This window comes from Pleurodeles waltl, chromosome 6 (assembly GCF_031143425.1).
Source record: "Pleurodeles waltl isolate 20211129_DDA chromosome 6, aPleWal1.hap1.20221129, whole genome shotgun sequence".
In the NCBI taxonomy this organism is placed as follows: Eukaryota; Metazoa; Chordata; class Amphibia; order Caudata; family Salamandridae; genus Pleurodeles; species Pleurodeles waltl.
Window position 1 is genome coordinate 718330755 of NC_090445.1, and position 23553 is coordinate 718354307.

Below are 23553 nucleotides of genomic sequence, written 5' to 3' on the forward strand. Positions count from 1 at the left end.
CTTTAGGAGAAATCTCCAACACTGTGATTTGTCAAATTTTCTTCTGCTTCTCTGGTCGTGGTAAAACCACAATGACTGACTGACAATCAAAACATCAAACTCTAAATCAGTCCGTTAATGTGTTTAGTGGACCTGGGTGAACTTTCTTTCTTCAACTACATTGATCTTCGGTATACCTTCATCAAAGGTGTCAATCAAGTATGGTAAATTTTTCTGACATGGTAAGCAAGACAGAAGTCAAATTTAATAGACCTCATACTAAAACTCCCACACGCTGAGGATTTCAAGCACCTAAAGCAAGGGAACCCGGTGAAAGGAAAGGACATCCAATACTGTATTTTCAGTGCAATAAGCTGCATGACCTAAACTTTGAAATTCAGGCAGTGATGTTCACCTCTAAAGATAGTCCACTGTGCTACTAACAGTGGCAAGCCATTGGGGAAGATTTTACTTCAATGTACCTGTACTAGGAGAAACCATCCCATGACTGGTGATGCATGTGATGCAGTAAGGTGGACCAAGGGACTCTTTTACTGGGTGGCAAAAAAGAAAAAAGAATACAGTAGCTGCTGATGCAAGATCAAAGTGGGACTCGGCTCCCACATAATGAGATGTGAGAAGTGGCACACAAGAGGCATGGGGACTGCAGTGATTAGAATCTAGGAGCTAGGGCAGTGGTTCCCAACCTTTTGATTTATGTGGACCCCCATTTAAACATTCATGGGACCCAGGGACCCCCACTGAATCATCATTGGAATCCGGGGACCCCTGCCTAAGTCATTACTGGAAGCTGGGGACCTAATTTATCAATATCTGTTAATATTGTTTTAATTTTCTAAGCAGTCGCGGACCCCCTCAGAAGGCTTTGCGGAACCCCAGGGGTCCACGGACCACAGGTTGGGAACCACTGAGCTAGGGGATATCCTTGAGCAGAAGTGGACATCAGCTTGTGAAATGCGGATGTCAACTTCAGTCCTGTTTCAGTCAAAAACCATAATTAGATCAAGCAGCAAAGATGCATGGGCAGGCTCAGATGCATGGGCAGGCCATTGGGTTCCACAGAATGAATAGAAACAGAAGCAAAAGGAAGGGAAAGTCACTGCGCCCTGTTTATATAGTTAGGTCCCATGGCATATATGTAGAGCAGCGCTGCTAAGGGAGCACTAATGAGAGAGGGAGGAAGGATACCTGATGCTGTTTGTCGCTTCCATTCCGCAGGCCTTATATTTTGAAGAGTGGATGCAATGCTTTGCCCCCAGTGTTGTCTATTTATCGTTAGACATCACGAGGTGAAAACAAGAAACATTTAAAGCCACTAAGAATATTTTTTTTACTACAAACCGAATTCTCATCTTGGTAATGACAATAGAAAGGTGTGTGTGTGTGTGTGTGTGCCTGCTGTGTGCCTGGAACACTGAGGAGATGATGGGGACCTTAAGCTGGAAGAGATTTCACCCCGGAGAACCAGAAAGCTGACAAATGAATTGGCCGCTGGGGACCCGGAGCAAACACGATTCACCTACATAAAAATACATGTATGCTTTCATTAGTCACTCACTTGTTGAAAAGCAAAGCAGAAGATGTGCTGCATTGAAGTGTTCTGTAGTTAACCCACGGTTTTGGAAATTGTGCTAATGGAGGCAAAAGGCAGAAAAGTAAGCTTACTTTATTTATTGATCGTGATGTGTTGTCATTCTCTCAATTCCAGGGCCCGCTGGTGATCAGAAAGAGAACCCGAGGGACCCCTAGTGATTCAAAGAGGTATTATTTTGTTCATGGAAATTAGCCCTCTCAGTTCATGGATACTTCTGGTCTACCCATGATTACCCCACCGACCACTGCCACGGATGGTTCACGCTAAGGTAGAACTAAGATAAGGAGTGAAAACACAGGCGATAAGCAAGAGCAGATAAGACACTTACAAGAGGAGTGGATGCTGGGAAAGCTCTTCCGGCCCTCTGACACCAGGTCTGCCTCTCCTGTGCAATGCATCTCCGAGTTCATCACTCCGTCGGGGAAACAGCGGTAGAAGAAATCGGGCCGTGGCCTGAAAATAAGTCAAAAATGTATTATGAGCAAAGATACCCGAAGTAACGCGAGCATATAGCATGACTGTGTAATAAAACACTCAAGGAAAGATTACTGCGAACTACCAGCCTACAATGAGTCTGATGACCGCCCAATCGAAGGTCGAATGGTTTAATAATGTGGCAGAAGCCCGAGACGGTATCGGAGGTTGTAGTTCGCAAATACCGTTTTTTTTTTTTGCAAAACATGTTTAACTTTCGTTACTTGGCCATGACAAAACATGTTTTACTAAACAGGAAATGGTTTATTGAATAGTAAAAAATATAAAAAACACAATAGGGCAAATAATACCAGCATATCAAATGGTGGGATGGTGGTAAACATTGAGGGAAGTGTTTACAGATTTCCAACTTCGTTGCTACTCTGTTATCCTTTCCCACCACGGCATTCCATTTTTAAGTGTGCGGGCTTGTGATCACGACAAACTGACATTTATCTAATTCTCATACTACAGTCGAATAGTGACATCACTACTCACCGCCGCAAGGAAGATTACATGACTACTCTACTGTAACGAGCTACTACAATGAGTTGTGATGTCGGAAAGCCTCGACTTTGACAGAATCAATGTGAAAAGTTGCCGTCTCTATTAGAGAAAAGGCAGCTTTTTAGCTTCCTTTCGTTTGAATTTTCCATCCCTTAAAAAACTTGTAGCGATTTAGCGGCTAATAAAATACAGAATCCACATTTATTTCACATTCCTATAACCGAAGAACTGGAGCGCCTTCAAAAGAGAATGAAAAAAGCATCTAAAATGGGCCGGAAAAGGGTGCGGTGGTGTTACCAGGCATTATTATGTGTGATATATGTTGAACAAAGTAGTCTCTACCGTACAATACAAGGATATTGCAAGCCACTGATGAGTTCAATGACCATGTCGAGGAACAAGGCCTAAGTCAGAGTTGTGGAACACGGAGTACAGTTTAATGAAACATGAAATATAGTCAAATAAGTTTCAGCACACTTCATGCTTTGGTCAATGTTAAATATGAGCCTGCGTTCTATGCAATCCCTATGCAAAGGTTTTGTATAGCACGCACTGCACGCTGTATGTGCATCTCATATTTCAGACACTTCAGAGAGCTACATACAAGAACCTGGAAGTTGTGAAGATGTAGAAGTATGAGTTTTATGAATAGTTGAAGACCCCAGTTCAATGTTTATTAATCGCCACCTCCCATTTGTATAGAGTTGAGTTATGGGCAGTGCACAGCACTTCAATTCTGAGCCTTTCCGGGGACGCATGTTATTTGGCTCTATTCACAGACTTGGGCTGAATGTCTTCCACAGCACGGAGCCCAAGGCTCCCAGCAATCTCCCTCATTTTAGCCACTTGAAAAAGTGTAGAATGATGATTTTGACTGTTTTGTTGTCAAGTAATGGCTTCTGATGGAGCAAAATGGGGAGCTGTTTTTGTAGGTATCTTGGTGCCATTCCCCAGTAAGTCTTGTGAATGGTATAGAGTTCTTTGAACTCGATCCTTGCTTCCTCTGGGATGTTAAGTAGCAGGTTAAGGCTAGTTTGCTACGTTTAATGTTTGCATATTCACAGATATAACAATAGGCTACCTGCCTGATAATGGAGCATTGTAATCTAAGGGTGAGTGATATGTCTTAGATAATCTGCATGACAATCATAGCACTCATGGTGCCCAGATGCGAGGCCAGGGATGATGTCCTCAAGAATAGATTAGGCAAATGAAGCATAAACAGATGCCTACAGGCCCCCATGGGGGAGAAATAAAACCACAAGCAGTCACTCTTTTTACAGTCTATACACTTTCTCACTGTTGGAATTCACCCTTTTTGCAGGGTCGTCCCCAGACTTTTTGCCTCATTCCTCCTATATTTTTCTTTTCGAACCAGTTTTTGTTGGCTTTAGGACTGTGGGCACTTTATCACTGCTAGCCAGTACTAAATTGCACATGCTCTCTGTGTAAATTGTATTGGTGATTGGTTTCTCCCTGATTGGCATATTTGATTGACTAGTCCCTAGTAAAGGGCACTAGAGGTGCCTAGGGCCTGTAAATCAAATGCTACTAATGGGCCTGCAGCACTGATTGTGTCACCCACATAAGTAACCCTGTAAACATGGCTCAAGCCTGCCACTACAGTGTCTGTGTGTGCAGTTTTAAACTGTCAATTCAACTTACGAAGCCCAAACCTTCTCTTTTTATACATGTAAGGCACCCCTAAGGTAGGCCCTAGGTAGCCCCATGGGCAGGGTACAGTGTATGTTAAGGTGGGACACGTACTGATGTGTTTTACATGTCATAACAGTGTAATACTGACAAATTCGTTTTTCACTGTTGCAAGACCTATCTCTCTCATAGGTTAACATGGGGGCTGCCTTTAAATGTCCTTAAAGTGCAGTTTCTGTTTGAGAGTATATAGAGATGTGGAGTTTGGGGTCTCTGAACTCAAAATTTTAAAATACATCTCTTAGTGAAGTTGGTTTTTAGATTGTTAGTTTGGAAATGCCACTTTTAGAAAGTAGGCATTTTCTTGCTTTAACCATTCTGTGACTCTGTCTCTTTGTGGATTCCCTGTCTGAGTCAGACTGACAATTGGGCTGTTTGTGAATCTCCTCTAGACAGTGACACAAAGGGAGCTGGGGTGTAGCCTGCATATCCTGATGAGCAATCTGGGCTAGAGTGGAGGGAGGAGTGGTCACTTACACCTGAATGGTCTGTGACTGCCCTCACACAATGCAGTCTCCGACCTCCTGGTGTGTGTCTGGGGCCTGGCCTGGGCAAGGCAGGATCCTGTAAACAAGAGACTTTTCTTTGAAGTTTGCCTACTTCAAAGGCAGAAAGGGGTATAAGTAGTGGACTCAAAGCTCCAGACTTTTAGATCACTTCTGGATTCAAGAGGAACCTCTGCCCAGGAGAAGAGCTGAGTAGAAGTGCAGCTCCTGCCTGTGACTGTGCTTTGCTGGGCTATCCTGCAGTTGCTGCTTCTGCCTGTGAAAGGAGACAAAGACTGGACTTAGTTGTGCATTTCTGCTTGAGAAGAATCTCTGAGGGCTTAAACTAAGCTTGCCTCCTGTTTTGAAGTCCCAGGGCCATCAAAAACTACTTCTGCCAGCACCTGGACTCTCTGCTGAGTCTGCGCCCTGCCAAGTGGTGCGCCATCCAGTTCCTGGGCCCTTTAAAGTTGAACTTGGCAGAAATCCATGCACAGAACACTGTGCGGGGAAATGTTCGACACACCACCTGCAACACGGCAGAAAAACAAAGTGCCACACGCTTTGCAGCTAAAATCAATGCTCCACTTGCATTGAGGCAGGGAGATTGACGAATCGTGGCTGAAAAACGACACAACACCCACTTGCACTTGCTGAAAATGAAGCAAACCCCACGCAGCACGGTTTCCCAACACCATGCAACCAGATTTCTCACACATCGTCGCTGGGTTTCAAAGTCATTATGAACTTGCGCAGATCTAAGGAGCCCTGTCCAGAAATCGACCTATAGCTTTCTTGCGAGGGAGAAAAATGACGCATTGCCTACCTGACCACAGAAGAAATGATGCACGGCCCCACTTGTGAGTAAGGAATTGTTGCATCACTGACTTTTCCGATGCACGCTCACCTGTGCGGCATTATTTTTGACGCAAACCAGGTACTTTGTGTAGCAACAACGTTTCCATTGTTTTCTATAGAGTAAAGCTCTTATTCTTTGGAAATTCGTATCTTGCCTTCTGTATGCTGGATTTTTGTCATTTTGGTCTTGTTTGATTTAGATAAATATTACCTATTTTTCTAAACCTGGGTGGTGTCTATTTTGTATTGTTTTCACTGTATTAATGTGTGTGTTCATACAAATACTTTACATATTGCTTCTGAGTTAAGCCTTTCTACTCGTGCCAAGCTACCAAGGGGGTGAGTGGGGGTTAACCAGATGTGTTTCTCCTTTGCCGTGACTAGAGTGAAGGTCCTTGCTTGGACAGGGGGTAACCTGACTGCCAACCAAAGACCTAATTTTTAACATTGGTGAACAGCGTTTGGGATTGAACTCGTAATTGTACTTGACTTTCAGTGATTGGTGTACACTACTTTTTTCAGTGCAGACCATTACGCAACCACATACTGTTTTTTCCTCTTATGTTCTCTGGTGTCCTCCTAGAGGTATTGTGACTTTTTGGGCTCTGGTTTTTGGTTGCACCTGTGAGGCCTTTGCAGAATGGAAGTAAACTTCTGGCACCTGGGGATCTATACAATGAGGGAGGTAAATGTTTTCTGCAAGGAAAGGGGAGTGTCTGTGAAAAGAAGGTCCCAAAGGTGGGTTCTTGAGGCAGCCCTGTTTCAGTATGAGATCAAACGCTGGGAAGCAACCATACCAGATGATTGTGAGGAAGAGGACTACTCTGATGAGGAGGGCAGTGGCCCTGAGAGGGAACCAGAGAGAGAGAGGGATGAATCCTAGCTCAGGAGCAGTGGATGAGAGAGCTGGATAAAGAGCTCAAGAGAGCTGAGGCAGAGAGAGCTTTAGCAAAGGAAAAATAAATGTTTGTGGCTCATGAACTGAGCTGTGAGGAGCTGAAGCTGGAAGCCATGAGGGCTGAGTCCAGTTGAGATGGTGTCGGCAAAAATCATATGCCCAGTACTGAAGAAGTGCACTTGCCCAGAGACTTGGTGCCAGACTTGAAGGCGGGGGGTTAACATACACCAGGAGGTTCAGGGGTCTGAGGAAGCTCCAGTGGTGTGCAGGGTCCCTAAGGTGGATTGGGGAACTGGCATGAGGAGTCATATTCCTACTGGTTGGAGGGACACTCTACTGGCTTTAGGTGAGAGTGACAGGGAGAGGGGTTTCCCTCCGGTAGAGGTCCTGGTTGTGGAATGTGGATACACCCCAGAAGAGTGTTGGTTGAGTGTCAAGGACAGTCAGATACTGTCTCCCCAGTCTCAGGAGGGTGATGTGGGGTACTTTTTCAAGGCTGTGGCACTGGATGGTTCGGTGAAGGGTAGTCTAGTTAACTCATGTGAGGAGCTGTGCGATGTGATTGCTGGAGAGCATATGTCCAGTCCTTGCTTTCCATAGCTATGCCAACACCAGGTGGAGTGTGAGTTCTCTGACCCCAGGGAACTTACACTGGACGCAGACCTCTGGGTGAGTACCATAGGATCTGAAGAGGCTTTTGGGGGTACTCCTGAAGGGAGTGGCTTAGGTATTTCACAACCAGGTGAGGTGGGGAAGGCTTGCAGTGTCCCAGGTAGGTCCCAGTGTAATGGGATGGGTGAGGGATCCCATGACCAGTCTCAGAGGAGAGGGAATGGGGGTGGGCTGAGTCCCAGGATGCCCAAGATCCAGTCCCAGAACCTGGAGGGTTCCATGAGTGTACACTAGTAGGGTAGCCTAGCCTGTACCGTGGGGCCATCCGCTGAGGGAGACCCCATAGTGTCAGGAGAACTTAGAGGGTGGCTGTCGCCAGCGTCCCACCTGTTCTGGTGCCTGGCAGTACCACTCCTAGTGAGGGGGTGCAGAAGTCCAGACAGTGGGGTGAGAGGGGGTTGCAGGTCCCAGTGGAGAATCTGGAGGGTCAGGGGTCAGCTCTGAGGTCAGAGCCCCCCAGGAATGACCTTTGTGATACCATTTCTGGGCTGTGGGAGACCCAGGCTCTGCCAGATGGGCAGAAGTCAGGAGACCACCATCAGCCAGACTCTAGTGCAACTCGTAGGAAAGGTGTTTCCCTTGTGGGGGGTGGAGGGGTAGGTATGCTCCACAGGAAGTCCTGGATTGCCAGGCATTTGTCCAGTCTGAGGGTACAGACCCTAGGCTGGAGGGTCAGGTGCAAGGGGTACACTCTGACCTGATGGGTGGGGAGGTTTTCCCAATCACCTCCGTTGTGACTTCTAGGGCTACTCTCCAGGGTGGGGGGGGTGCAGAACCCTGGGGGTAGGGGCAGGGGAGGGTTCAATACAAGGGTGCTGTCCCTCGGTTGAAAAGCCAGGTTCAGGGTGTCCCCCCTGACTTGGAGGGCGGGACCACTGCTAACAGTGCCCCTACCATGCTGGATTCTAGGGTGGGGCACTCCTATTATGGGAGCAGAACCCGAGAATGAGGGGTAGGAAAGCCTCGTCCCTGAATCCGGTCCAACCTGAGGGTACAGACCCCAGGTTGGGAGATCAGTTGCAGGTTTACATCCCTGCCCTGGGGGGAGAATTGTGCAGAACGGCTTCTCCAAGTGCCCTGACAAATCTGGATTCTGGGGGTGCCACTCCTAAGGGGAGGGTACAGATCCCCACGGGGGAGGACCAGGGTCAGGCAGCAATCCCTGACCTGGTGGAAGGGAGAGTGGTCAATGGGTGCCAGGCACCTGGGGCTACTGCCCTCACTCTCCAAAGTCACATTGGTTGGACAGCCTTGAAAGGCCTGGGGCCTGGTTCTCAGCCCTGACAGCTGCCAGTGGCCACTGTGGCTTGCTGACCTGGTGGAGAAAGTTGTCCCTTGGGAGGTAACATGAGTCACATCCTGAGGGTGGAGTGGGCCACATCACTGTGTTGGCCCTGATAGTCTCCCCTGGTTTTAGGTTGGTGGGGGGTTGTGTTGGACTTGACCCTTTTTGAGGGTCATCCCCAAACCTTTTTGCCTCATTCCTCCTATTTCTTCTGACCAGCTTTGTCTGGCTTTAGTACTCTGGGCACTTTACCACTGCTAACCACTGCTAAAGTGCACATCCTCTCTGTGCAAATTGTATTGGTGATTGGTTTCTCCCTGATTGGCATATCTGATTTACTAGTAAGTCCATAGTAAGGGGCACTAGAGGTGCCTAGGGCCTGTAAATCAAATGCTACTAGTGGGCCTGCAGCACTGATTGTGCCACCCACATGAGTAGCCCTGTAAACATGGCTCAGACCTGCGACTGCAGTGTCTGTGTGTGCAGTTTTAAACTTTTAATTCAACTTGGCAAATGTACCCACTTGCCAAGCCCACACCTTCACTTTTTATGCACGAAAGGCACCACTAAGGTAGGCCCTAGGTAGCCCATGGGCGGGTGCAGTGTATTTTAAAGGTGGGACATGTAGTGATGTGTTTTACATGTCCTTACAGTGAAATGCAGCTAAATTCGGTTTTCACTGTTGCGAGACCTATTTCTCTTATAGGTTGACATGGGGGGTGCTTTTAAATATCATTAAAGTGCAGTTACCCTTTGACAGCAGATAGAAATTTGGAGTTTGGGGTCTCTGAACTCACAATTTAAAAGTACATCTCTTAGTGAAGTTGGTTTTTTACATTGTTAGTTTGAAAATGCCACTTTTAGAAAGTTGGCATTTTCTTGCTTTAACCATTCTGTGACTCTGCCTCTTTGTGGATTCCCTGTCTGGGTCCGACTGACAGTTGGGCTGTTTGTGAATGTCCTCTAGACAGTGACACAAAGGAAGCTGGGGTGTAGTCTGCATATCCTGAGGAGCCATCTGGGCTAGAGTGGAGGGAGGAGTGGTCACTTACACCTCAATGGGCTGTGCCTGCCCTCACACAATGCAGTCTCCAACCCCCTGGTGTGGTGTGAGTCTGGAGCCTGGCCTGGGCAATGCAGGATCTTGTAAATAACAGAGACTTTTCTTTTAAGTTTGCCTGCTTCACAGGCAGAATGGGGTATAAGTAGTGGACCCAAAACCCCAGATTTTTAGATCACTTCTGGATTCAAGAGGAACCTCTATAAAGGAGAAGAGCTGAAGAGCTGAGCAGAGCTGCTGCCTCTGCCTGTGAATGAGCTTTGCTGGGCTATCCTGCAGTTTCTGCTTCTGCCTATGAAAGGGGACAAAGACTGGGCTTTGTTGTGCATTTCTGCTTGAGAAGAATCTCCGAGGGCTTGAACTGAGCTTTCCTCCTGTTTTGAAAGACGTCCTCCTCCAACTCCTGGACTCTCTGCTGAGACTCCTGCCCTGCCAAATGGTGCCCCATCCTGTCCATGGGCCCTTGAAAGGTGAAGTTGGCAGAACAAGGACTGAAATCGACGCACAGAACAGCCTGCAGGGAATTTTTTAATGCACTACCTGCGACTTGGCTGAAAAACGACGCGCCACCTGCATCACAGCTGGGAGATCACCGAATCGTGGCAAGAGAAACGACACAACATGCTCTTGCGGCTGCTGATAATGACGTGAACCACAAGCAGCACAGTTTTCCAACACCGTGCAACCGGATTTCTCACGTATTTCACTGGGCGTCAAAGTCATTGTGAACCTGAGGTGCCCTGTCTGGAAATCGATGCATTGCTCTCTTGTGAGGGAGAAAAACAACGCATCTCCTACCTGACCGGAGAAGAAACGACACACGACCTCACTTGCGAGTAAGGAATCGACGCAACGCTAACTTTTCCGATGCACGCTCGCCTGTGCGGCTTTATTTTTGATGCAAACTAGGTACTTTGTGTAGCAACAACGTTTCCATTGTTTTCTATGAAGTAAAACTCTTCTTCTTTTGAAAATTCATATCTTGAGTTGTATATGTTGGATTTTTGTCATTTTGGTCTTCCTTGATTTAGATAAATATTCCATATGTTTCTAAATCTGTGTGGTGTCCATTTTGTTGTATTTCACTGTATTACTGTGTGTGTTGGTACAAATACTTTACACATTGATTCTGAGTTAAGCCTTTCTGCTCGCACCAAGCTACTAAGGGGGTGAATAGGGGTTAAACAGGTGTGTTTCTCCTTTGCTCTGACTAGAGTGAAGGTCCTTGCTTGGACAGGGGGTAACCTGACTGCCAACCACAGACCCCATTTGTAACTAACACACACATATTATAAAAGGCAACACAATTGAATACCATAGAAATTTAGAAAAATATATATGATTTTCATCTTATTGTGATAACAATTTTCCTTAAACTCACACATTTAATAAATATGCACATAAGGATCCCATATATATAAAGGGAGATACGTTAAGAAAAGAAAATTAGTCGTTCAAAAAATACACTTCTACTCATTATTTCACTAGGTGACTGTGAATTAAATTAGTATCATATAAGGACCACCAGTGCACTTTAGATCATGCCTTCAATGTTCAGCAAATGAAGCATAACATGGTCTGCATCACTTTCTGACCTTTGCGTCTCAATTTTTACATCTTGATATCATAATAGGCTCGGTCTTTGAGATCTTTGGATTCAAAAACATTATGCTTCCTTTTAGTCATAAACATCGCTGACACCTTCTTCTTGTAGCCACAATTTAACCCCATTTTAGGAAAAAAATCAAAATTTTGCTATAAGCATTTAGGCAAATGAATGAAACAAACTGCACAAAGTAACACAATAATTAACACGATTAAAATGGAGTATTACATCTTAATCTCACTCACGTTCTCAAAGCTTCTCAAAATGTTCACTTTTCACTCCTCAAAATGTCCACTCTTCTTTCATTACACTCCTTAATAAAATCACACTCTTTTTTACTTACACTACAGGCAAATTAATTTTTTGTCTGATCGGTAGGTTGTACAATTGATCCTAAATGCTAAGAAGAGGATACAATGCTTCCAGTAAAGTGCTGAAGTCTGAGAGTTATGAAGTTAGAAAGACTCCAGTATGGAAAACACTATTAAAAACATTACAGGATAATGACTATGAGAGGGCAATTGGCAATAGGTTTCACCCTCTGCAACAGATGAAGTAAATATATGTAGACAAACACTTTTTAACATTCATGATTCTATTATATTCCTCTAATACATTGGAATATAGATTCTCACTATAATTAACTACAGACCTATCCGTATGTGGTAACTTCACATCTATTATATTATTGTGTATAGTGGTTAATTCAATTTGTGGTGGTGAAACATATCCAAGTGGAGAAATCAAACACAGCAATAGGTCAACTAGAATTATTATCAATATAATGATCAATGAAAATTTTGCAGCACCTTAGCCTGCCAGCAGCCTTCCTCTACTAGGTTAATATACCAATAAGACAGGAAACCCAGCTTCTACAAAAATATAGAAGGAGGCCTGAATCTTCAATTACTTCAGGTTATTTAGTTCATGGAATTCAAGAAGGCCTACTACCTTAGTCTGGAGACCTATGGTGCAAAGCAAAAATCAATAATAGAGATCTTTTTGTGTGTTTCATAATTTCCGCTCTAAAATTTCAGCAAATACTTTTTTTTATTGAGTTTAAGGTGGTTCTTCTGGTTCTACTTCAAAAATAAACTGACAGCAATTTGTCATATCTTAGACTTTCACATCTGATTCTTCATCAACAGAGACTAAAGATGGGTAAGTCCATTCAAGTGATACATATTTTCTGTTTGGCATTTGTTGCACCACACCCTTTTTGCAGGGTCTGAGAAATTAGGTTGTTGGTTGACTGGGTTGTGAGACCTGGTCAAGTAGCAAGCACAATCATTGTCTGGGTGAGGCAAAAGCCAAACCTAAATTAACCTGTGCTCAACCCTTTGAAAGTTTGGCACAGAGTTTCAGGCTTAACCTAGAGCCAATGTGTAAAGTATGTGTGCAACACTTCAAACAGGAATAAAGTGAAAACACCACACAAAAAAGATCCCACATCAGATTAGAAAAATATAACTTTCTTTAGTAAACCAAATGGAAAAAGCCAACTGGTAGAACCGGAGATATGTAATTTTAAAGATTTTAGTAGACATAGCAGCAAAAAGCATGAAGTGCCAACTTTGAATACTTAGTCGTGCTGGACCAGGACAAAGTCAGAAGCTCAGCCTGACCTCACTGAAGAGTGGGCCAGCTACAGGGACCCAGTTAGGTCCGCAGAACAAAGTACCTTAAATACTGATTCATTGAGCAGTACAAGGATCTGTGTTGAAGATGGGAGGCACAGCTGAAGGAGTGTGTCGGTTCTGAGATGCAGCAAGGCTGCAATTCGAGGGCCTTTCAGCAGTGCAGCAGTCCCTCTCCCTGGAAGAGTATCCACAAGTCCAAAATTGTATTGAAGTGATGGTGTCTAAGGTCTAGTATATATATCCAGTTGTGCCTCCGAAGTGGGGAGAAGGTTCTAGAGGTACAGCTTTGAAGTGCACAGGTGGCCCTGGCTCCAGACGAACTGCTGAGGTATGCAGTTCAGTGGTAAATTTCCTGTGCTCGCTCCCAAAAACATGGTACAATTGGCATCTACCTGCTTGATATATTTAATTTACTTGTAAGCCCATATTGAATGGTGTAAATCCATGTTAAATGGTACTACATGTACCCAGGTTCTGTAACTTAAATGCTACTACTGGGCAGCAGTGCCCATTGTGCCACCCACTGAAGTACCTCATGAAACAAATCTCAGGTCAGCCACTGCACCCTGAAGTGCAGTTTTAAATTGCCATATCGATCTGGCAAAATAAACCTGTTCCCAGGCCTAGACCTTTCTTTTTAATACACATAGGTCACACATCAGGAAGGCACTAAAGGCTCATAGGGAAGGGTGTTTTGTATTTAAAAAGTGTGATATGTGCAACTAATTTCTACATGTTCTGGCAGTGAAAAAACTCCTAGGCCTATTCCTCTCAATGACTAACACCGTGTTACCTTATTACATTTGATAAGGGATAACTTTGGATCGGGAGCAGATACAAATATACTGCTTGTACTCAAATGAATTGTAATTTAAAATCCTCTTTAATTATTAAGTTGGATTTGAAGTCACACTCTTGAAAATGCCACTTTTAGAAAGTTGCCATTTTCTTCTACTATTTCTGCCTTCTGCCACTATAATGAGTCACGCGCCTGTGAATGGCTTTGTGCTGTGGGGTTTGTGTTTTGCTTCCAGACAGGATACTGCATAATGTATTTAAACACTTGCACCATAAAAATGGCAATTTTGCGACACACAGTTACATTAATTACAGCATTTTTGCGATTAAAATGTACTGGTTTTCATCTTTTTATTATTTTTGGGATAGCCCAGTGGGCTACTTCCCCTCTAAAAGGCCATTATAGGACTCTTGTTGTCCACAAGTCATCCCTAAAGACTTGTGTACTTGACATCCTGCCTCTCGTCCCACCCACCCCACAAGATTGTTTCACTTTTAAGAAATAAAAATAGTTTAGAAAAGCTGTGCCTTTTTTTGTAGCTAGCACTTTGTTTTGCTTTAGTGATCTTTACAATCATAAAAATCATTGGAAGAGAGACATATTTGAATCACACAATGTGATACAGCTGGCAGAGTCCTGTTGGGGTGGCGGTGCTGGCGATGGAACTGCCTTTGCATCGCCATTCGTTGGCGCGACTACTGGCGACTTTCCACCTCAAGTATAGTGGACGGCTGCCAGCAGTCGTATTATGCCGGTCTGCAGACCGCCAGCACTGGCGGTCTAATGGCGGGTTTGGCTTTGGCGGTCTGGCAAATAGACCACCAAAGTCAAAATGAGGGCCGTAGTGTTATTTCTTATTAGATATGGTGCTGCACTGTGCTGTGGGAATTATTTGTAAATATGGTGCAGACAGTATAGAAATTAAAAATGATGTAACGACCATGAGTTGATGATAAAGATAATACCAATACACTAAACAATTTTCATGACAAAAATTACTTCAAATGTGTTAATGTGTTATAAAGCACTGCAATAAAAACGAACTGTCAAAGTGTAGTTTAAAAATGTATTTCTTTTTTTGCGTCATTTTATGTTTGTTATATATAGGAAAGAGCATATGCATTAAAATGTTTACATATAGGAAGATTGAAATAATTGACCAAACATACAAACCATTGCAGATGTTGCCTGTTCATTTTAGTAGTGCATGAAATTTTATTATTTCTTTCAATTGTTTTTTAACAAGAATTATAAAACAGCCAATTGGCTGACAGTTTTATAGCACATTTCCTTGACTTTCGTAATGTTTCAACAGACTACAATATTTATTTGCCTTTACTGTGCCACGAAATCGAGGGAATCAGGCTTCACAACTAATTTTGTGTTTATTGGCAAAACGCAAAAGTGCAAAAAGCTGGAGGGTCTGGACAATGGCACAAAGGGGGCTTATGTGTGAACAGGATGGGCAATCCTGTTAGGATGATTGGGAGGGGCTGTGCCTAGCCCCACTTGCATTTCTTTGTCTCCTGCTCACTCAAATGAATCTGCCACCAGACATGCCCTGTATTTTGTCAACCCAAACTTTTTGGATAAGGGAAGAACTTTCCAGAACCCGATGTGGGGTTAAGACAGGGTGCCCCCCCACAGAAAAAGCCTGGCACCAGGTCTAAATATTGGACCTCCAGAGCCACTCTTCAGAAGACTCCTGGAGCTAAAGACTTTACAGAAGAAGAACTGCTTGCTGCTTGAGGATTACCTTACTGTCTGAGATGGCAGACTAGACCTGCTTACCTTCATCACATGTTAACCTGAATGACTCCTGTGGTCAGTTGGCTGTTTAAGCTGCAGGACCATAACAGATGCCTGAAGCCCTCCTGCAACTGCCCAGCTGACCTACTGAACTGGACCCACAAATGGAGCTGCCTAAGCCCTGATGATTTCTGCTGGAATGAGTACCTCATCCATAAGAGGCGCCCTCCCAGTTCTGCACCCTTTTGGTTGGCATCAGCTTAAACTCCACCAGAGAAGAAGAGGCGAACTCCTTAAGTTTGGGCTCTTTGTGACCGCGAATGTTCCTCACCTGCAACTTTCCGTCACCTGCAACTACAGCCAACATGAAGCTCCAGTGAAGACCTGCTCTCCGCATTACAACGACTGCCAGCGCCAGATCTGCACTTCCAGCTACAGCAACAACAGCCTGTGGACACTGTCAACGCTAGGCTCAAGCAACGGCCATCCACAGTGCCCGACTGGCTCTTTGCACTACAGCAACAACAGCTCACATCGCCCAACCTGCTCTTCTTGCTACAGTGACGACAATCCACGAAACTCTCCTTGCTCCTTGTTGGCTAATCCACTGTGAACAGTACTCTTCTTCATGATACTGCAATGTTTCTTCTTGATTGTGAGTTTTCTCACCTTCTCTAGAACTTCAGCTTCAGTTTCTCCTTCTTTCCCCTCTAGATCCAAGCAGTGAACTTGAGCCTGACTCTGTGAATCAGTGATTGTTGTCACCACTTCTTCATCTAGATTCTTCATTCTCTTTGCGTGAGCTGCATGGATCTACTGCGGGATTCCAGCACACTGCACAGCAGAATTTGTCACGAGAATCACTTGATGGGGACCTAACCAATGTGATCCAAGTAATTCTTGAGAACATACTTCTTCACCAATACTCAGTCACAGGTTGCTGGTCACCAATACTCTGTCACAGGTTGCTGTGCATGGCACTGGACTTCTCCTGATGATGGTGCTGTGACAATTACTTGATGAGAGATAGATTTCACTTCAGCCGGACCTTTACAGTAACTCAACACAATGTCATTAGTTATTGACACAAGTGCAGCTGAAGGAATATACAGGATTCTCATTGCCTCCTCAACAATACTTAGGCCACAGTACTGTCCCCCTTGTTAGATAGGCTTCCACCCACTTGAAAAATAAGCAGACAGTTACTAAGGTATATTTAAGCCCATTGTGCATAGGCAACTCAAAGTAATCTGCTTGAAGACTTTGTGAAAGGTTCCTCTGATTTCCATATGTGACCTACGGTTACTAGTGTTCTTTTCCCTTGATTCATTTTCTGACAAGTCACACATACCTAGCATACATCTTCTGTTACAGCCCTAAAGCGACTATTATGTCATTACTTTTTGAAGGTCCTCACCATGCTATCTCTCCCTTCATGTGTCTGTTTGTGTGTTAACCTTGCCATGGTTACCAGCATTGAATCAGGAAGTATATACTGATAACCTGTGGTTACCCAAATGTAATTATAGTCTTTTTGGCAAGCAATTGTTTCCCACTTTTGCTTTGTATCCGCTGGTACTTCCTCCTGAAGTTCTCTGAGTTTGTGCTGTTGTACTGGGTTCAACAAAACAATTCATATTATTAGTTTCAGTTTCACCAGTTTGTGCCTCAGATTTAAATTGTTCTTGTTCTTTCTCTTGCTCTTTTGATTTGATTGTTACAGTTTCAAGAGCACAGTGGCTAGCAACCTGATCTGCATAGCGATTGCCCCTGGGTACCATGCCATCACCAGACTTATGAGCAAAGCTCTTTTCAATTGCAACTTCCTTATGTTCCTGAAGGGCCTCTAACAAATTCAGAATGTATGACCCATTACTAATGGGAGTACCAGAGACTGTCATGAAACACCTCAGTGACCACAGTTGTTCCAAATCATGTACCACTTAATACTGGCTGTCGTGTTCAAATCTATCAAGCCTCTTCACCTCTGTGTACCACTTATCTGGTTCCTCACTCAACTTTAGAGAATTTCATAATAAGTGCAGAAAGATCAGATCTAGTCCAAGGAACATGTACATATTCTCCTCCATGGACTTCTCGCAATGGAAATTCTGTCACAACCATTTCCGTTTCAGGCTCACTCATAGACACATTCACTTTCTTTACATTATCAAACCTTTTTCTTTTAATATGACTATTTTTTCGATTTATATCTCCATTTCTTCTGGTAATCAACTAACTCTCTGGTGTGTGCTTGCAGAGATAATAAACCTATTTTTTATTTCAGCTTCATACAACTCCATTCTAAGGTTTCTACGCACATTTGCCTTTCTATGCACATTAATATCACATTAATTTGCTAATTTCTCAAAACTGTAATTTGCTTCACATGCACACCTAGCAGCCTCATATTGAATATGTCAATTCATCTGAATTGTTAACAAGTAGTCTTCCAGCATCAATTGCACCCTGTAAAATGTCTCCAAACTCAATCTTTAATTTAGCAATATTAATCTCCTTTCTAGTTTGAGTTCAGTAGGCTGCACAATAGCCACTAAAGATTTGGGTACCTTATCCATAGTAGGCACTAGACTGGCAATGTTAATCCCAGTGCACTCTAAGGCTGTGGTGGTGCAATTGCTATTACTTGCATAACCATGCTTGGTTCTCCTGTCGCACTCATATCCTGGGCTGTGGTCTCAGTGGCTGAGAATTATCAGGATAAGGAGGAGGAGGTCTATAATGTAATAAGTCAAATAAGAATTTATCCTCATCATCAGAATCATTTTCATAATTTTCTTTGTCTCTCCTTTGTTTCTCATTTTTAGAATCATCAGACTTATCTGCCTCATTAAATTAAAAACAAATCACATTTCAACATTATAAAAACTCATATAATACCACCATCCTAGCACCTTCATCTAGCATGAATAATTATAATGTCCATTTTAACTTGCTATCATCCGAGATGTTAGAGCAAATTAATTATGTCAAGAATTTAAAGAATAATACACTATTGTGTGCGAGCAGATTGAGCCTTGAAAAGTACTTAAGGGCTTCCTCCAGAGGGTTCTGTGAGAACAACATGACATATTAAATAAGCATCATGCACTTTGCTGTGTGTGGTGTCACTGAGAAATATAAACGCACAATTAGTATTGTGAGACAGAAGCCACGTTTTATAAAATGGAGTCGAGGCCTAGTTAGTATAAGGCCATACAAACAGTTCTACACATTACAGCTTTTAATTTCAAATGCAGATGGCTCATAATAATAAGCGCATATAATACTAACCAGAAAGCAACTTTTAAACCTGCCAATGGTCTGTTTGGGGCCCCAATGTGGACAATGCTGCAGTAAATGCATATTATCAAAAACACTCATGGACTCTAACTGGAGTTTGGTTCTTTTAAGTGTGAGGTTTTGTCTGGAAGAGGGAGATAATATCACCTTCATCCAGTGTTTTAGGATATTTCATAGGCTATGCTAAAATGAAGAGGATTAGAGTTATCCAAAAGTGAACTTATTTTGTCAGTGGGTTTTTTCTATTACAGAAGAAGTACTTTTCTTTTGATTTTACCAAAGAGATACATTTTTCTATGTTAAAGTTGTTGGTTTGAGTGCATTTCTTGCTTACAGCAGTGGTAGGTTTTGACTTTTGCTTTGTATAGAATGCCGAGTTCCCAAATGGAGCTAACTGAATGTGTCACTGCTGTACTCCATTTAGTCTGAAGAATTGAATGATGAGGGACAAAAAGGAATAACTGACTTTTAAGAAAAAAAGTCACACTTTTAACTGAATTAACTGGAACTAATTGAGTACTGAGAAATCAGTCAATTTGAATTGTCATCCATTAGGTGCCATGTTTTGTGCACATTAGACCCATGAATTATGGAGAAATCACTAATTAGCTATTTCTAAGTTAATTTATAATTCTACTGACCCATCCAGATCTCCAATCCAGAGGATATCTAATGTTCCCCTTTATTAAAGCCTCACCTGCCTTTGCTTTGTATAATTTTACATGATATCATATTTCCCAAACTATCAATGTGATTCAGATGAAGAGTATAACTGTCATTCATATCTTACTTTAAATTGCATCCTTGTTCAATACATGATCTTTCTCACCTCTTTATTTAGACTCTATTAGTTTTTAATAATAGTTGTTATGGCAAAACACGAAATCTATTGACTATTGTACACATTAGGTGCCCCAATTATGTGTTCTTTGCTAACATTTCAATTGTAGTTGTAAATTTAAAAATACATGTTACTCATCTTGAAGGCATGCTGATTTACAGTTGATTCAAGGCAGAACAATAAATGACGATATAGAATGTACCTGGGACTAGATTACGCAGGTTTTTATGCTCAGATATAGATCTTTTATTTAAGGGTCAGATTTAGACTTTGGCAGATGGAAATGTGACGAATAGCCCACCCATCCTATTACAAGTGCCATAGGCGAAAGTGCACTTTTAATAAATACATTTACAGGATATCCATCATCTTTCTGACAGACTCACCTATTGATCAAATTTTTAATCAGGCCCTAAGACTCTTAGCCAAATAATTCAAGAGAAAATCTCAGCATCTTATATCTTGGAATGTCAAATTCATGTTGTCATTAGTTTGTGGTAATTTAGACACATTTGTGGCCAGATGTTGTATTATATGTTTGCAAGAAACCTTACATCTCACCCAATGGTGTTTCTTAACTTCATGTCACATGAACAACAACATTAAAACGTATTCATGACCACCTAAGGGGAGGCCTTATGTTATTATCAGCAACACTGGTGAACTGGTCTCAAGAAATTCTTGATACTTCATCAGAATCTTTTTTATTTTTTGTGTCACATCAAACATCTCCAGTCAACAATTTATAAGTGTTAGACCTTGCATCATTGGCATGGTTTGCCCTAACTTTTTGCCTTTAGACCTCCTGTTTTTGCTGACTTTAGGATTCTGCACATTTTACCACTGCTAACCAGTGCTAAAGTGCGTGTGCTCTTTCTCTGAAATATGGTAACATTGGCATATACCAAATTGGCATTTTTAATATACTTATAAGTCCTTACTAGAGTGCAGTACCCGTGCCCAGGGCCTGTAAATTAAATGCTACCAGTGGGCCTGCAGCACAGGTTGTGCCACCCACTTAAGTAACCATTTAAACATCTCTTAGGCCTACTGCGAGAGAGCCTGTGTGCACAACCTGGTGTGGGATCCTTTTTGTGTGGTGTTTTCACTGTTTGAATTGTTGCACAAATACTTTACACATTGCCTTCACGTTAAGCCTGGCTGCTCTGTGCCAAGCTACCAGAGGTGAGCTCAGGTTAATTTGGAGTTTGCTGGTGCCTTACCCTGAAAAAAACCTGTGGTTGCTGTTTGACCAGGCCTTACACCCCAGTCAACCAACAACCAAGTTTCTTACAATAAGTCTAGCAAATGTGTACTTAGAACAGAATACCTCTACTTAGAATGTTTAAATGACAGGATATAGGGCAGATTACTTCTGAATAACTTAACCATAAACCAAACTTTTTAAGTTTAGTTTTAATATTTAAGGATTTCAATGCACATTTATTTAATCAAACGATTACATTTTTTAGTCTGCAGAAATAGATGAATGTTGGAAGCTTCCTAGTTGCATATTCATCCATAAAGGAACTATGGAAGGGGGACTGAGATTTCAATAGGTTTCAAATTTGGGGTTTCACCTGCCTGAATGAAATATAACTCCTTACTTTACTAACCAATACCATTTATTTTAGCCTTATTTAGGGAAAATTTAATGTAACACTTATCTGAAGGCATCCATAGAAATATTATCCTTATGAGTTATGAATTGGAAGCTGGAAATAAGAACAAAATTAGAAAATTGGACCAGTAAGGTCTTTCAGGATAGTTAAAGCAAATACACTTGTACTGTAATATGAGAAATTTTCACTATCAACTTATATAACATTAAAGTTGATTTAAGTTAACCTTTTAAAAGATGTGTAACACCAAGCTACACAATTCCACAGTTCTTGGTATGATCATGGTATAAAAGTTGAAAAAGAGCTCCAATCTCAAATAAATACATTTTAAAGGTCCCTTGAAAAAAATAAGAAAGAATACATTGTTGATACAAAACTTGCATGTTAAAGCGAGCCTTTTCAATGGGAAAAAAACATAACCAGCGATCCCCAAAGATTGATTTATTTTGCCACAGAATTTTAAGATGCCCTTTTATAAACTTATTGGCCAAACATATGCTATTGGGATTTCAGGAAGAAAACAGTATTAAGATTTTTCATCTTGGGGAAATGTATTCAAATGCTGTATGTGTTAGGTAACGGGACACTGTGGCACAACAGAAGGCGAACTTGGAAGCGATGACACACAGGACAATCAAAATTGTACTGTTTTAAATGTACATCTACATTTTCCAAACTCAGAGTTGCAGCCAAAGGTACTAGAGAACTGCCCCACACAGACACGCTTCAAGTTCAGTAGCTGCAGTTGGAGTATGTAGGCTTGATTCACATAAACTCACTATTCTGGCAACAGGAATTGTTGTGACTCCTCACTACTTGCATTAGTTTGCACACTGTGTTTGACTAGTTATTTTGCTTTTGTTATTGTCCCCCTTGTTTGGTTTCTTCGATTCCCTTTTTCTTCTCCTGTCATGCCTAATTGTCCTCTTGCTCCGATTTCCCAAACAGCCTTCTTCTTTCCCAGTGTTGCAGTGGTCTTTATCTTCGGCTTCTGTGCTGGTTACATGGTACACCGGGGGGTGGTTTACAGTGTCCAAGTCTGTGGAATTTGTGTCTAGTACTTCCCTCTTAAAAGTGGACTCTTAGTAATTTGTGTTCTATCATCTGTAGGTGGAGATGTAACCCTGATAAGCCTAACTCGAGACCCTGTGCCTAGGAATCCAGTCTGGATCTTCCAACGCACAACCTGTAGGAGTGCTTCACTATCTCCATTCCCTCCCCCCCTTTTCTCCTAAGCCTGGGTCTCTGTTACCATCCTCGACAGCGTACAAGGGACTCAACCTCTAGGGGAGAGAGAGGAATTGGCTTTGACACTATCATGCTTGCAATACAGAGTATGTGACAATATGGCACCACTGATTGATTTTCTAGCCTAGTTATGATCTAGAAAGCATCTCATCTTAGAAATCAATATTGCTTCTCTCTATAGCCAACATAATAGAAGATCCTCATTTAGCTATGGCACCATGTCAGTTGGGATGACACTCAACATACATGAATGTACTCCTGTTTTCTTTGCTTTGAGTCCTGCCCTATTGCATTACACATTTTTATAAGGCCAAGCTCCCCTCTAAAAATTCACTGATCATGAAAAGGCAACTCAATTATATCAATTTCTGTAGATGAATCTTGCTTAGACCAGGAAAATTATTGATTTATTGCACTTCAGGAGTCTGAGCAGAATTTATTGCAAAACTCCTGTTAAGACTTTTAAAATGTCCAGATGACAAAAAGCATCTTCATTTAAGTAAGAGGGCTCTCTAAGTCTGTTTGTTAAGGCAATGCACGTATATTTGCATGTTTAGTTGGTTACTCAGTTGAATATGAGAACTTTGGCAGGAACACCTTGTGGTGTAAGCTGTGGGATAGACCACTCACTAATATTTTAATAACTCATTTTTATTCAGACAAAAAGATAAGATTTCATTGAAAATTCATTACTGTGGGGCTGTTGTCTTGCCCCACTGATATTTGTCTGTAGATACAAAATCTTAATAATGTCTGGAGCACTAATAATTGTTTTTGCCACGAAACTAAAAGCTAGCTTTCTATTATGTCCTTCCTCCTTAATATCTGCTTATTACACACTATACCTAACAAACTCCAATGGCTGGTTTCATTTCTGTACTATACAAACATGTAGAACAGGAAACACATGTGTAATTAAGCTGATGAAAAGAAAGATGATACAGTTTAGTTGCAAAAGGTGTGAGCATACTTGCTTTGGGGGGACTGGAGGCACCAAGAAAAAAAAGTTAACACATATAATTATTTGGGATTGGCCCGTGGTTCATTGCTGCCCTGGACTTCGCTGGTAGCCAACCTAAAATAGTATGCCTTGTCTGTGCCTCATAGCTTTAAATCACGCAATTCAACTTATGTAGGCCACTCTATAAGTCTGGTCTTAAGATGCTATACTGATGGGTTGACAAGTAATCTCTCAGGGT

General features: G+C 42.3%; 1 protein-coding gene across 1 annotated transcript in view; it reads right to left on the minus strand.

Annotated features, from left to right (window-relative positions):
- Positions 1-23553, minus strand: part of PLPP4 (phospholipid phosphatase 4) — a 682158-nt gene that overhangs the window by 209232 nt on the left and 449373 nt on the right. The window contains exon 5 of the mRNA XM_069239228.1: positions 1923-2047. Coding sequence (XP_069095329.1) covers positions 1923-2047 — 125 coding nt within the window. The remainder of the gene's footprint in view (positions 1-1922; positions 2048-23553) is intronic.